This window comes from Notolepis coatsorum (genome assembly GCF_963971535.1).
Source record: "Notolepis coatsorum genome assembly, chromosome: 10".
NCBI classification, from domain to species: Eukaryota; Metazoa; Chordata; class Actinopteri; order Aulopiformes; family Paralepididae; genus Notolepis; species Notolepis coatsorum.
This window is the reverse complement of record NC_140174.1, coordinates 126967405-126984186: the sequence shown is the minus strand read 5'-3', so window position 1 is coordinate 126984186 and position 16782 is coordinate 126967405. Positions and strand designations below refer to the sequence as shown.

The window sequence follows — 16782 nt, the reverse complement described above, 5'->3', positions numbered from 1 at the left end:
TGTGTATGCCAGAATATTCCAGTAAATGCCGTTTATCACGGAATCTATATATTTTCCTGAAAAACTAGGGCTTTTCAAAATGCTATAAAACCGATAAAAAAACTATCCGTTTCGACAATGTTGACAGCAAACAAGTCATTGATAAGCGACGGGCAGATTAGACACATAGCCATAATTTAAAACAGAGATTATGCGTTCACAACGCTATCATTGAAGTGGGTGCTGGCATGTTCACCAGTGGTAATCAAAGTGTTAAGGTCCCCTGAGTTGGCTCAGAACAGGGTAAATCTGCATTTAGCTATGATGCCCCTCTAGCTCATGGAATGAACTCCAACAGTCCTTTAAAGCTTGAGATTCTCCCCTCTGTTGCAGAGTTTAAAACCTTGATCTCCAACCTTTGTCAATCAAGTTGTACGTGTTTTAATTGATTTGTTATCCTTGCTCGTCTTATTATTATGATTTTATATGCCTTTTTTTCCTCTTGCTTAACCTTTTCACTACCACACTACAGAAGGTTAACCTTTCATCACTACCACACTGCAGACGGTTAACTGCCACACTACAGACGGTTAACCGTGTGGTAGTGAAAGGGTTTAACCTTTGTCGTGTGGCAGTGAAAGGGTTAATAATAATTATACGTGACTGTAAATGAGGGAAAACCCAGGTTTAAATAAAGGTTTGAAACTAAACAACACGCAGTACCTGCCATCCTCCAGCTGCAGGGCCTTCAGGCCGGCCAGACAGGCCCGCTTGTTCACCCCGGCCAGGTCGTCTCCCAGGATGAGCAGAGAGGCCAGCCCGGTGTACGTCATGGCTATGTGACCACTGTCGTACGGGTGGGGTGTGCCAGCACCCTGGGGGGGGGGGGGGGGGGGGGGGGAGAGACAGAGAGAGACAGAGCGAGAGAGACAGAGAGAGAGACAGACAGAGAGAGAGACAGAGAGACAGAGAGAGAGAGGACGTCAGAGAGAACATATGGAATTCAATGGAAGAATAGAACACAGAAGAATAGAACACGGTAGAATAGAACTGCTAGGAAACAAGCCATGTTTGATCTCAATGGTAAATAGACTGCAATTATATAGCAGCTTTTAACCAAAGCGCTTTACAAGTTTTGTTCCTCACATTCACCCGTTCGCTCACACATTCACACACAGAAGGCGGAGGCGACCATGCGAGGAGCCGACAGGGGGTTAAGGACTCAAGGACACTTCAGAGTCCCGACACGCTGACCCGGGAGAACGGGAATCAAACCGGGAACCTTCCGATTACCAGACGACCACTCTACCTCCTGAGCCACTGTTGCCCCTAAAGTATCTGAAGTGGCTGATTGCTCAGCTGGCAGTTGGGATTAGTACTGTCTGGTAGTTGTGTTTTCCACCAAAGAAGCTATTTCTGATCACGTTGGTAAAAATGACTAACGCAAAGTATATAATTAGTATATATATATATATGTTGTGATGGGAAGCAACGGGAACAAACTCCTTAGAACTGGGAGTGTGAGGGGCGGCTAGGTGGTGTAGTGGGCAAGGCACTCGCCACCAATGTGGAGACGCTGGATTCGCGTGTTCGAATCCAGCTCTCCACATTATTTTCAGTTTGGCTGGTCGTCCGTACTAATACAATTGGCAGTATTAGAGGGTGGGAAACTGATGGGTGGGGATCGGGCGTTGTGGACAGCGACTCCTACAGGTCGGTTGGTGCGCCTGCGCAGTAGAATCAGGAAGTGTCGGGGGCAGCGTGAGCCTCCCACGCGTTACTCCTCGCCACTGAGAGATCGAGCTGCGCAGGTGAAAAGATGCGACTGCTGTTACCTCAAGTACCGGAGGGGACTTGTGCTATGTATGACTTAGTCCACATTGCAGCCGGCTTGTGGGAGGCAAGAAACAGCGTTCGTGACAGGGGAGGGTTGAATTGGATGATATGAAATTGGGATGGGAGAAAATATAGAAAAATGGGAGAAAAAGTGGATAAAAAAAAAAAAAAAACTGGGAGTGTGAGTTGCTGTTTCCCGGCTGTATGTGTGTGGCTATGTGTGTACACATACAGCAGAGGCACTGTACAAGAAGGGCCAGAGCCGACTCTACTTCCTCAGAAGGCTGAGATCCTTCAATGTCTGTACAAGGATGTTGAGGATGTTCTATGAGTCTGTGGTGGCGGGCGCCTTCTTGTACGCTGTGACCTGCTGGGGCAGCGGACTGAGAGCAGGGGACGCAAACAGGCTGGATAAGCTGGTCAGGAAGGCCAGTAGCGTGGTTGGGGTCGAGCTGGACTCTCTAGCGAGGGTGGCGGAGAGAAGGAGCCTTGCTAAGCTCCAGGCCATCAGGGAAAACCCCTCCCACCCACTATACACAGACTTGGCTGACAGGAGGAGCATGTTCAGTGCCAGGCTCACACTACCTAAATGCAGCACTGAACGGCACAGGAAGTCCTTCATTCCAACAGCCATCAGACTATACAATGCATCACTGTGCCTCACTGCATCACTGAGCACAGAGTGACAGTTACCATCTTCCTGGACTCTTACTTTTGAAACAGCACTGTGCAATATTACACCTTCTGTAGACTTCAGTATATTTTTACTGTATTCATTTACTGTATATTTTATTCAATTTTTATTCTATTTTATTCTACTCTTATCTTAGGCAATTTGATTTGATTTGTTATTCTTATTCGTGACCTGTTCTGTCTAAATGTTTTAAATGTTTAAATGTTGAGCGATTTGCAGTGTCAAATGTCCCTCGGGATAATAAAAGTATTTCTATTCTATTCTATACTACTTCATATCACAGCTGTATATGTACAGCTTCATATCACAGCTGTATATGTACCTAGCTTCATATCACAGCTGTATATGTACCTAGCTTCATATCACAGCTGTATATGTACTGCTTAATATCACAGCTGTATATGTACCTAGCTTCATATCACAGCTGTATATGTACCTAGCTTCATATCATAGCTGTATGTGCAGGGAACAAACTTAACTTTTTGACTTACCAGCAATTTGGCTGGTAGATTTTAAAAACGACCAGCCAGGCAGATTTTTTACCAGCCAAAAATTATAAATAGCTTTTTAGTATATCGCCATGTGTTATTATTACTATATAATACTCTCATATGCTATTTTCAATTAATATCATAAACAACATAAGGAATATTAGCATAATTTTGAGTGGACTGAAGGAATGAGTCAGCGTTAATAGTTTTAAATGCAAATAATTTATTGAAACATAGAAGTGGGGTCGGGACACACACACACTGTTTCAACTCACCACCCCCGCATCATATTGTAGTCTGTCTTCAAACTTCCACTCCTCTCGAAACTTTTTTATATTTGAATATCAACATTATCTGTCCATCCTCAGTAATCCTCAATTTACTATAATATACTCCTGTCTTGAGTCCTGACTAGTGACTTCATCGTCTTTCCAAACGCATGCACGCACACACACAGGGAAGGGGAGAGTGCCCCCCCATTTCCCTTTCCCCAGTCCACACTGTGGCTGCTGTTCTCTATGGCTCTGCGCCTCTGCCTCTGATCAGGATTAGCTTGTTAGCTTACGCTAACGTTGTAGTGAAACGTAAATGTCGGGCAATGTGGGCATAAAGGAATGGCGACGGTGCAAAGCATGTAGATGCATTTGTCCCCCGTTGTAAGAAGAAAAAAAACACCAGACTTATTTCGGGTCGTGTAGGCGCACTGCTGTGTAGCGCTGCTCTGCTTTCAGAAGCACGGACTGGGTGGATATGACGCGCGGAGTTGCTACGGGTTTTTTCAAAATAAGAGTATCATATGAACCGAACGTTGCTAGCTGCCGGAGCCATAGATATTATGACTGGAACTGCGCTTGGGGCGGACCCTCACAGGATTTTCAAAATAAGAGTATCGATATGAACTACACGCCAGGTGGCGGGCAGACCTCTCATTTTTACTCGCCAAACCTTAAATCTACACACATTTGGCGCTTGGCGGGTGCTTATTTTGTTCCCCGTGTGTAAGGCTTCATACCACAGCTGTATATGTACTACTTCATGTGTACCGAGTGTTAGTATAGTACTTGGGTTCTGTATGGAATATAACTGGAGTGTTAGTATCAGCAGTAGTATCAGGGTTCTGTATGGATTATAACTAGTGTTAGTATCAGTAGTACCTGGGTTCTGTATGTGATGTGATTGTGATGTTTCTTTGTTGACTTGTTTAAAGAAGACGTGTACGGCCCATGGGGACATTAACGTGTGTTGTCGGGCCTTACAAATACATTTTATTTGATTTGATTAATAACTAGTGTTAGTATCAGTAGTACCTGGGTTCTAGGGGTGGGAATCACCAGTTTCATCATGATACGATACCGATTCTTTGGACAACGATACGATATTTGCCGATATCACAAAGTCTCTCACGATACAATACGATACGATTAGATTCAGGTGCCTGCGATCGATATGAGATGATATCATATGCCCATTTAACACAATCAGTAACATTTAGATCAACAAAAAAAAGGTAATGAAAATATCATTTGACATTTGTATTTTTGAGCTCTTCCAGACATTTAAAGGAAAATCAATCTATTGTTTTTAATACAAATAGACCTCCTGTTCACTGTAAAGTGCCACGTTTTATATATTGAGCTTTAAACTTTAAGCTACATTTTTTGGAACTCAAAACTCACAACCTCCCTCTCCCAAACCGTTCCTACAACAATTTGTTGATGTTGCATGATCATGTATAGGCCTACATTTATTATGTATTATATTGTTTATGTTTAAATAACATTTAAACATCAAACTCCTCTGACCTCATCTGGTCTTTCCAAAGACGCACGCACACACACACACACAGAAAGGGAGAATGCTATGCTGTAACATCTACACACACGGAGCTACTGCTGTTGTTCTTGGGCGGATATGAGACTCGCCACAGGATTTTCAAAATAAGAGTATCGATATGAATCGATCTTATTACATCGCATCGATCCGATTCGATTGTTGATAATTACATCGATGTATCGATCTGGATCGATGTATCGTCCCACCCCTACTGGGTTCTGTATGGATTATAACTAGTGTTAGTATCAGCAGTAGTACCTGGGTTCTGTATGGATTATAACTAGTGTTAGTATCAGTAGTACCTGGGTTCTGTATGGATTATAACTAGTGTTAGTATCAGTAGTAGTACCTGGGTTCTGTATGGATTATAACTAGTGTTAGTATCAGTAGTACCTGGGTTCTGTATGGATTATAACTAGTGTTATTATCAGCAGTAGTACCTGGGTTCTGTATGGATTATAACTAGTGTTTGTATCAGCAGTAGTACCTGGGTTCTGTATGGATTATAACTAGTGTTAGTATCAGCAGTAGTACCTGGGTTCTGTATGGATTATAACTAGTGTTAGTATCAGTAGTACCTGGGTTCTGTATGGATTATAACTAGTGTTAGTATCAGCAGTAGTACCTGGGTTCTGTATGGATTATAACTAGTGTTAGTATCAGCAGTAGTACCTGGGTTCTGTATGGATTATAACTAGTGTTAGTATCAGCAGTAGTACCTGGGTTCTGTATGGATTATAACTAGTGTTAGTATCAGCAGTAGTACCTGGGTTCTGTATGGATTATAACTAGTGTTTGTATCAGCAGTAGTACCTGGGTTCTGTATGGATTATAACTAGTGTTTGTATCAGCAGTAGTACCTGGGTTCTGTATGGATTATAACTAGTGTTAGTATCAGCAGTAGTACCTGGGTTCTGTATGGATTATAATTACCGTAGTGTTAGTATCAGTAGTAGTACCTGGGTTCTGTATGGATTATAATAGGTTCTGTATGGATTATAATAGGTTCTGTATGGATTATAACTAGTGTTAGTATCAGCAGTAGTACCTGGGTTCTGTATGGAAGGCCGATGTGTGAAGAACCCCGAAACCCACAGCGACTTAGGTTCGATTCTGAGGGAGAAGGAAAACAACAAAATTTAAAAGCTAAAAAGCTAGAGTAAGATTTTCAATCACAGATTATTTTTGTTTGAATTTTGCCCCAAAACTCAACGTGGTCATACTGGCTTCCCAGTATACTGATGGGCCTTTTCACACCGGCCGGGCTCTGTGCTGGAGCCGGTTCCCGAACGTAATCTCGAACCGGCCAGCGCGTTCACACCAGGAATAATAGGTTCGGAACGTGAAAAATCGGTGCTCAGCTGGAACAGATTTTTTTTTGGTTTTTCCTTGTGAACCATGACATCATCAGTGGGCGTGTCATATTCTAGGCTGTCAGGATACGCGAAAATGGCGAACAGCAGAGGTTCTGCATTGCACTCAATCAATCCATACAACAGGAAGCAATTTGCGACTGATCTCAAAATGAGATTAGATTCCAATGTATTTTCAATGTGCTTCAGAAATAAATATGCATGGAGAAAGGCTTAGTGAGCCTCGGTGCGCAAGCACACACACACACACACACACACTGTATATACACGTTCAAAATGAATCGTTCCAGCAACATAGGGTTCTATTATTCTAATGACTTGTTTTATTGGGTATCATAGTAGTAAGTCCTACTGTAGAACATGACATATTAGCATGATGACATCTGATTTATTAATGCCAATACTGAAGACTGCGCAATTGGCTCTTGACAAGTGTAAAAAAAGTTTTTCATAAATGTATGCATTTATTTATCCACTCTGGTTGTATGATGTATTGGACTGTATAATGACAATACATTTGAATCGGATCTCACCTTGAGATCGCTACCTGTTGAGTGGATCAGCATGGTGCAATGCCAAACCTCTGAAGCTGTTTTATATAGGGCACATTTTGCCACTGTCGTGTTCATATGGTTGTGTTTATCTCCGCCTAAGTAATGCCCCCCGTTGATGACGGAGGACGGTGGTTCCCCTTAAAATAGGTGTAAACGCGGGCTGGTTCGCCAGAGAGCACCAAGGTTCAGAGGCTCCGGAACGGAGCTGGAGCTTGAACCGGAGCCCTGCCGGTGTGAAAGGGGCTTGTGAGTGTGTTTCATTGACCAGTGTAGCAGCAGTGCAGAGATATTTCCAGAGGCTCCCCCTTCTGACCAATCAGAGAAGCTCAAAGGTAATTTGGTTGGAATAAGCACATTTAGTGGTTGAATCATTCACAAAGTTGGATATCTGGAACCAGGGTTTCCCATTCATTACCTAGACCAGCACACCTGATTCAACTAATAAAGGGCTAGTTAAGTTGAATCAGGCGTGCTGGTGGTGGAATTTAACAAATTCGAGGAGAGGATTGGGAAGCACTAGTCTAGTCGATTTTGTGTTTTGAGCACAAAGTTCATCATAGATCTAGCCTCTTTATTTTGCTTTCAAAGTGCACCAGATTGATGCATTTAACTTTAAAATGTACAAAGAAAAAAAAAGTTCAGGAGGTGCATGCCCCCGGACCCCCCTAGAGGGTCGGAGGTTCACCCCCCATAGTCTCTGAAAATCCTGTGGGAAACACTGAGAACATACTCATTCACTTTTCTTACAGTCAAAATTATTAAAATGTACCGATATTGTAATGTATCAAACTGCACAAATAATGTGCAAAGCAAAACAATTATAAACGCCCAGGAAATATTCAAAGATTGTTCAACGTGCAAGATGGAGGTTACAATTTAAGGGGAACATTTCATTTAAAAAGATACCTAGTACACCACTTTGAGGAGGGCTTTATTTGAAAAAATTCAAATTGTAAACCCAGATTTGTTTTGGCAGCCTGAGAGCTGTATGTTGAGTTGTTTTTTTGTGGAGGACATCTTCGGTTTTGCAGGATTTTTGGAGAAGGCATGGCACCTGAGACAAAACACACTGTATCCTATATAATTGTATTTGAATTCACCTTGTTTTTCTGTTTATTTACATTGAGTACAGCTTGTGTTATATTACGTTTTATTGTATTTTCTTGTATTTTTCTTTTTTTTATGGCCATCTTGGTCTATGTCATTTGTTATGTAATTGGTAAAGTATATTATTATATACTTATTGTTATGTGTCTTGTAAGCCCATATGGGCTGGGCTGGGCATACATCTGTATGTAAGACACGAAAATAAAAAATATCAAATCAAATAAAAAAAAACCTAGTGTATACTGCACCTTGTGTATAATACTGCACCTTGTGTATACTGCACCTAGTGTATACTGCACCTAGTGTATACTGCACCTAGTGTATACTGCACAAATGGCACAAAACGACACAAGAGGATTATGGCGGGGACTGAAGAAATAACTGACTACAAAGTCAGTGCCCCCTCAATGGGGAGCGACGACGCCTCCCTCGCGGACAAGCTCAACTCTTTCTACACTCGGTTTGGTGTAGACAGTGGCGCTGCTAGCTCTCCGGCTAGTGACGTCACTGGCGCGCCGGCTGTTGTGGAGGGGGGGGGGGGCAACCGCGGGGGGGCGGGGACGCTCTCTCTTTGTCGGAACACAGTGTGAGAAGAGCATTTATGCAGGTGAACACCAGGAAGGCTGCTGGCCCAGATGGTATAACAGGACGCATACTTAAGTCCTGTGCCAACCAGCTAGCCCCGGTGTTCACCGCCATATTTAATCAATCCCTGGCGGAGTCAGTGGTCCCTGCCTGCTTCAAGATGTCTACCATCATCCCTGTACCGAAGAAACCCTCCCCAACATGTCCAAATGACTACAGACCGGTAGCACTCACCTCTGTGGTCATGAAATGTTTCGAGAGGCTGGTCAAGGACCACATTTGTGCCTCCCTCCCCAGTGATATGGACCCTATGCAATTTGCATACAGAACAAACAGGTCCACTGACGACGCGGTCTCCCAGGTACTGCACAGCACCCTCTCTCACCTTGACCGTCAGAAGGGGGGCTATGTGAGACTGTTGTTCATTGACTACAGCTCAGCGTTCAACACCATAGTCCCCACCAGACTGGTGGACAAGCTGATCGAGCTGGGTCTGAGCTCCGCCCTGAGAGCCTGGGTACTGGACTTTGAGCGAAAGACCCCAGGCGGTCAGGGTGGGGGGTCAGACCTCCAACACCATCACCCTGAGCATCGGGTCCCCCCAGGGCTGTGTTCTGAGCCACCTGCTGTACTCACTCTACACACGATTGTGTGGCCAAGTTCAGCTCCAACTCCATAGTGAAGTTCGCAGACGACACGGTGGTGGTGGTGGGGCTGATCTCGGACAACGACGAGAAGGCCTACCGGGAGGAGGTTGAGGTACTGGAACGCTGGTGCCAGGACAACAGCCTGCTCCTGAACATTGGTAAAACCAAGGAGCTGATCGTGGATTATAGGAGAGGACAGCAGGAGACACACACACCACTGAGGATTAACAGGGCTACCGTGGACAGGGTGAGCAGCTTTAAGTACCTGGGGGTCCACATCTCAGAGGATCTGACATGGTCAACACACAGACACAGTAGTAAAAAAGGCGAAGCAGCGCCTCTACCACCTGAGACAGTTAAGGAAGTTCAGAGTATCAGGGAAGATACTCCAGTCCTTCTACTCAGGAGCTGTAGAGAGCATCTTGACCGGAAACATCACTGCCTGGTATGGAAACAGCACGGCACAGGACAAGAAGGCCCTACAGAGAGTGGTGCGCTCAGCCGAGCGTACCACGGGTATTGCACTACCTCCCCTGCAGGTTCTATACAACAAGAGGTGCAAATCCAGAGCCTGCAGAATAATGAAAGACCCCCACCACCCCAATAACAGCCTGTTCCAGCTGCTGAGGTACCTGCGAACCCCAGCTACTAGGACAGAGAGGCTTAGGCTCAGCTTCTTCCCCCAGGCCATCAGAGCCTTGAACAATGAACATCGAGTGCCACAGAACACTGAACTATCCACACACAAGCACACACACGACACGCACGCTGTGCACTAGCAGCCACTTTAACATGAGCGGGCACACACTCATGCCGCACTCACTAGGGATGGGTACCTTTTCACACACCGGTACCTGTGAATCGATACCGGTACACAACGGTACCTTTTTTCGGTACTTTAGTCTCAAGAAATTTAATTTACCTACCTCAGTCGTAAAAAAAAGATTCCAAACTTCAAATAACTACAATTTCGACAGTTTTCGGCTTGCCATTGCTCCGACTGCTTTGTTGTTGAATCAAGTCAAATCCTAGGTAAGCATATATTGTGCGTGTGAACGTTGACATGAAAAGAAAAAAGTAAAAAAAAAATTAAAAAATTTAAAAAAAATTTAAAAAAAAATTAAATTTTTTGGTTTCTCACTTGATTCGATACTCGGTAGTACCGACGTGTTTCGGTTCGGTACCTCAAAAGTACATAATTCGGTACCCATCCCTAGCACTCACCCACACTTATTGCCAAAAGGAAAGGCCACTTTAAATTAGTATAGCAACAGTAACAGTGTATTGCACTACCAAATCTACCTAGCATGTCCTATGCTCTCTAAATAACTATGTACAGATACAGAGATGTCACACCATGTTACCTGTTACCGGTTATTGCACAATGTTGTTTTTATTGGATTCTATTATATGTTGTACCACTGTATTGCACATCGTTGCGGGCAAGACCACCCGCATTTCATTGTATACTTGTATGCCGTGACAAATAAAACTCTTGACTTGACCTTGTTTATACTGCACCTAGTGTATACTGCACCTTGTTTATACTGCACCTTGTGTATACTGCACCTTGTTTATACTGCACCTTGTTTATACTGCACCTAGTGTATACTGCACCTAGTGTATACTGCACCTTGTTTATACTGCACCTTGTTTATACTGCACCTAGTGTATACTGCACCTAGTGTATACTGCACCTTGTGTATACTGCACCTTGTTTATACTGCACCTTGTGTATACTGCACCTTGTGTATACTGCACCTTGTTTATACTGCACCTTGTGTATACTGCACCTTGTGTAAACTGTACCTTGTGTAAAATGCACCTTGTGTATTATACTGCACCTTGTTTATACTGCACCTTGTGTATACGGCACCTTGTGAATACGGCACCTTGTGTATACTGCACCTTGTTTAAACTGCACCTTGTGTATACTGCACCTGTGTATACTGCACCTTGTGTATACTGCACCTAGTGTATACTGCACCTTGTTTATACTGCACCTTGTATATACTGCACCTTGTATATACTGCACCTTGTTTATACTGCACCTTGTGTATACTGCACCTTGTTTATACTGCACCTTGTTTATACTGCACCTTGTTTATACTGCACCTTGTGTATACTGCACCTTGTGTATACTGCACCTAGTCACAGTGTATACTGCACCTAGTGTATACTGCACCTAGTGTATACTGCACCTAGTGTATACTGCACCTAGTCACAGTGTATACTGCACCTTGTGTATACTGCACCTAGTGTATACTGCACCTAGTGTATACTGCACCTAGTGTATACTGCACCTTGTGTATACTGCACCTTGTGTATACTGCATTTTGTGTATACTGCACTTTGTGTATACTGCACTTTGTTTATACTGCACCTTGTGTATACTGTTTTACTCTTACTCAATAGTACTCAAGATTCAAATACCATCCATTCTACATTCATTGCACACACTCACTTTAAACACTAAACATTCACTTAAGACAGTGTTTGGTCTTTATTCTTTTTACTTTTTTACTGTATGAAGCACAATCTCAGGAGGCAAAACTTGATTCAAATTGTTTATTGCCTATGTTTATTGTAATAGTAATTGTATTTGTAATTGTAAAAGTGTTATAATATAACCGATAGGGCATACTCGCATGTTTATTTAAGTTAATTATATTGGTTAAACACAGTTTATTTGTCTCATATTCAAATAAAATGGTATTGCCTATATCTAGGTATTTCTACCATTACCCTGCCAATACCTGGACCTTCCCTCCCCCATGCTGCTATGGCGCCCGAATTCCCCCCAGGGGGATCAATAAAGGAATATCTCATATTATCTTCTATATGACACAGTTAGTACACAGGCTTCTGTGCTGCACAGCTAAGCGACTGAGCAGCTCCTCCGTGGTCATTCAGCATGAAGGGCCGATACAGAGCATCCACCATAGATATATATATAATAGGCTTGGGCGGTATAATTTTTTTCATACCGTCATACTCTGATGACCTAATACCCCGGTACACGGTATATGACGGTATGACTTTCATTTTCACCGCGGGGGGGGGGGGTGCGGCTTATATTGAAACACGTTGAGATTAGGGCCGTTCTTTAAACCTCGAAGTAAACAAATCACAGAAGGTAGCCACTGCCGCCTGCCGGCACCATCCAGGTATCGACGTGAGCTAACGGTAGCTAGTTAGCCGGCAGCCCGGCACCATCGTATCAACGTGAGCCAGTTGCATTAGGATTAAAAAATTTCAACACTCATTCACCCCGTTTTATATTACATTCCCAAAGAAGTGCCTCCGTCTCTCGTAGTCTCGTTGTGCTGGATGAAGTCACTGGCGACTCGTGGCGGCGAGGGTTTTGCTTAAATCCGAACAGACTCCAGTCCTTTAATTGTCCAAATGCGACAAGTGTGTGCAAGTTTAGCTCTTGTTTGACAAAACGTTAGCCATCTGTGGTCAGGGAGCTCATTGTGGGCTGGAGTGACGGTGGTTAACTTCGACGCTTCATCGTTCAATGGTAACGTATTATTATTATTGCTTTAGCAGTCTGCTCAGAGATAGAGGAAATGCATACAGGTTAGTGTGACGAACCTCTGTGTTCTCCTCACATGACTCACAATAGCCAATGCTGCCGCCATCTTGCTCAGCTCAGCTCTGTGTGGGAAATACGGACCGCCTCCCCTGCCCTCTGCTGGCCGTGCTGTGTGTGTGCACTACAACCAATGCAGTCCCCGTCGAAACTCCGTTTCAGTGTAAATAGAAACTGAACCCCAACTGTGATTTTGACGGTATTGATTTTCAATACCGTCGGTATCTCTAAATACCCCGGTATACCGTAATACCGTCATACCGCCCAAGCCCAATATATAACTAGATGGTGCAAGGCGGTGTCTCCAGCGTAGTTCACCAGCGGCCATCTAGTCACAGGCAGATGTCTATGGTGCATGTACTATTGAAATACCCATAGTTTAATACATTTTCAACCAATTTACAAACGGTTTGGTTTATTACAAACGTGGCTATGATTCAGGATGCTTGGACATGTTGAAATTATTTTCATATGAAAGTCCATTATAAGTATGCAGTATGATAACTACATCTCTGACGTTTATAACAAACCAAAATCGGTTGAAAATTTAGCAAGCTATGGTTATTTCAATAGTACATGCATGCACCATAGACATTCATGTTATGAGTGGGTGTGCTGCCTGTGGCAAGATGGCCACCATGTGGCAACATCTGTCTCCATTGGCCAGCAGCGCTGGTGGGTCATCTAGCCTTTATATTCATGTCTATGGATACAGACTAGACTAGAGCATCCACGGTCCAGCACACAGACACTACCGGTGCTTTGAGATGACGTCCCTTTTGCGTTCTGATAACCCGGTGGCGAGAACATGCGGATCAACCGTCTGTAGTGTGGTAGTGAAAGGGTTAACCCTTTGTCGTGTGGCAGTGAAAGGGTTAACCTGCTGTATTGTCGCAGTGAAAGGGTTAACCATTTGGTAGTGTGGTAGCGCAAGGGTTACAAGATACAAGATTCCTTTATTGCCACACAACCAGGTTGGTGGTATTCGTTAAAGCATCAAACCGACTAAGTGAACAGATGTGTCTGCCCTGCTCTGAGGTCGGGGCCGATGGAAGTCAGCTGACGTCTGTGTAACCAGCCAAGAGAGACAGAGAAGCCCCTCGGAGCAGCGCACGGTGCACTTTCTGTCATGCGCGCCTCAAACGGCCAGGCTGGTGCAGCTTTAAGATTAGGTTCAATGCCGCCATCTAGTGGCGAGTAAAATACCAGCAGGAGATGGGGCGTCCCCTCGTCCCCAGGCGATAGGAGTCCTTAAAAGTAGTGAGGGGGATCAATTTGTCCATTTTCTAAGTCTTTTGCATCTCGTTCCAACTGCTGGGAGCAGCAAATTGGAAGGAGGGTTGGTCAAAAGAAGTGTTAAACACGGGGACATGGAATTGGAAACTAGGGAAATTGCGGCAAGAAATGAGAGCCTCCATCTCAACGTGTTCCCTGTAGGAAGAAAGCTTGAATTCAAGATGAGAAACTCAGTAGTGTGTTAGAGGGAACAAACGCTGCCCAGTGAAAATAAACAAGGTTGGACTGGTAATATTCCTGGTAATATTGGTCTGGTAATATGCCTGGTAATGTTGGTCTGGTAATATGCCTGGTAATGTTGGTCTGGTAATATGCCTGGTAATGTTGGTCTGGTAATATGCCTGGTAATATTGGTCTGGTAATATGCCTGGTAATATTAGTCTGGTAATATGCCTGGTAATGTTGGTCTGGTAATATGCCTGGTAATATTAGTCTGGTAATATGCCTGGTAATGTTGGTCTGGTAATATGCCTGGTAATATTAGTCTGGTAATATGCCTGGTAATGTTGGTCTGGTAATATGCCTGGTAATATTGGTCTGGTAATATGCCTGGTAATGTTGGTCTGGTAATATGCCTGGTAATATTAGTCTGGTAATATGCCTGGTAATATTAGTCTGGTAATATGCCTGGTAATATTAGTCTGGTAATATGCCTGGTAATGTTGGTCTGGTAATATGCCTGGTAATATTAGTCTGGCAATATGCCTGGTAATGTTGGTCTGGCAATATTCCTGGTAAAATGTCCATCAAAAGCTGTATATTCTATACAAATGTCTTTGATAACGTGTCTTTTAACTAATAAAACATCACATTTAAGCCGCTTGTAATGATGACTCCTGGGTAAAGCAGCTCCCCGTCAGTTCTACCAGTGGCTTATTAGAGACATCCAGATTTATTTAAAAAAAATATATAAATAAGGTGCGGCTGGGTGGCGTAGCGGAGATTGCGCTCGTCACCAATGCAAGAGGCTGCGGTCTCGACTCCCGGAGTCAGCATTGCCTGCGGCTTGGGCCAGTCGTCATACTATCTCAATTGGCAGAGGTAGCGGGTGGAAAGTCGATGGGTGGGGATTGGACGTTGTGGACAGCGACCCCTACAGGTCGGTTTGGTGACGCCTGTACAGCAGAGACAGGAAGTATCGGGGGCAGCGTGAGCCTCCCACTCGTTACTCCTCGCCACTGAGAGGCCGCGCTGTCTGGTGAAAAGATGCGACAGGCTGCCTCCTCGTGTACCGGAAGGGACATGTGATGCAAGGCTTCTATCCTCACTACAGCCGACCAGTGGGAGGCATAGTCTAGCAACGTTCAAGACAGGGGAGGCGATACGAAATTGGGATGGGAGAAAAATTGAAAAAATAAGGAGAAAAAGTGGATACAATTTTCTTTTTTTTTGAATAAATACATTAAATATTTATATCCAAGTTTCCCTGTTGAAACAGAAATATGGTTGGGACATGTTGGATAGGGAGGGGGGCTGGTTGGGACAGGTTAGGGAGGGAGGGGGGCTGGTTGGGACAGGTTAGGGAGGGAGGGGGGCTGGTTGGGACAGGTTAGGGACGGAGGGGGGCTGGTTGGGACAGGTTAGAGAGGGAGGGGGGCTGGTTGGGACAGGTTAGGGAGGGAGGGGGGCTGGTTGGGACAGGTTAGGGAGGGAGGGGGGCTGGTTGGTATGTGTTGATCAATTAACTCATGGACCCTGCAAGACATTAGTATTTTTCCATCTCCAGAGTTTGAAACACACATTTTGCCACCAGCCCAGCCCCTAACCCAGGGGTGTCAAACTAATGTTCACAGAGGGCCACATCAGCATTATGGTTGCCCTCAAAGGGCCAAAGACCGTATAAATGTTAATGTAATGTAAAATAAATGTAGCTACACATTTACATATTGTTAAACATAGAGCTGCCGCGGTATTGATGTTTTCCTTACCGCACACATTTGCAAAATATTTCCTACCGCCGCGGTTATTACCGCACGCACACAAAAAATAAAATAAAAAAGTTTGAATGCATTTTTTTTTTTAAGTAGTAGTCTACTCTTTATAGCATATAGCCTGCCTCTAGTCTAAATGTCTATCTTTAGTTTAGAGGATGACTTTGCAGCATGAATATTGTTTGGGATTCGGCAAGCACGCATTAGTTATTGAAAGTGAAACACTGATTCGAAGTTTCCCCTCTGGTCGTGCGCCGTTCACTCGGTGACGCGGGCAGGGGTGGTTACCCCTAACCCCCCCGACCCTTTCTTATTATTATTACTATAAAGTTACTACTTTATAATAAAGGCATTCGTTTTGTGGCATTAACATTATATAGTTATATGTTCAATAACATCAGCGTATTTACCGGACCATAGCAAGCCAAGCAATACTCATAATAATTCATATAATATAATAAATAATTCATATCTCAGTTCCTTTGCTCAGAGCGTGCCGAGTTGTCCCATTCTGCGGTCTGTTAATAAAGTTTTCAATCAGACAAGTGTATAGAACGAAGGGCTTTTATTATAACATTCGTTGCAGACAGTAAAATCATTATGTCTCGTTTAGTACTCCTGAAGAGCGATGGTAGTCCACTCCGGCGGAGAGTTAAAGCTAACGTTATTAGCCGTGTTGTGATGAGCTGACATTCAGGAAGTAAAAACCTAATACGCGCTTGCCGATTGGTGGTAACACACTGCATGACGCTACAACGTGTGACGCGTCTCTCTTCTGACCAATCAGTGGTCTGCAATGTTTCACGTGACTTTTCTGGTACCCAATAGGGTCGCTTGGAACCTCGATAGAGGAGTAGGGTA

The 16782-nt window shown here is 44.0% G+C and overlaps 1 protein-coding gene across 2 annotated transcripts in view; it reads right to left on the bottom strand.

The window, feature by feature from the left end:
• The window catches only part of pggt1b (protein geranylgeranyltransferase type I, beta subunit), an 88364-nt gene that overhangs the window by 50692 nt on the left and 20890 nt on the right, over positions 1-16782 (bottom strand). For both annotated transcript variants that reach the window (XM_084322515.1, XM_084322516.1), the window contains exons 3-4: positions 5882-5946; positions 703-854 (exon numbers count right to left, since the gene is read on the bottom strand). In XM_084322515.1, the coding sequence (XP_084178641.1) occupies positions 703-854; positions 5882-5946 (217 nt within the window). The remainder of the gene's footprint in view (positions 1-702; positions 855-5881; positions 5947-16782) is intronic.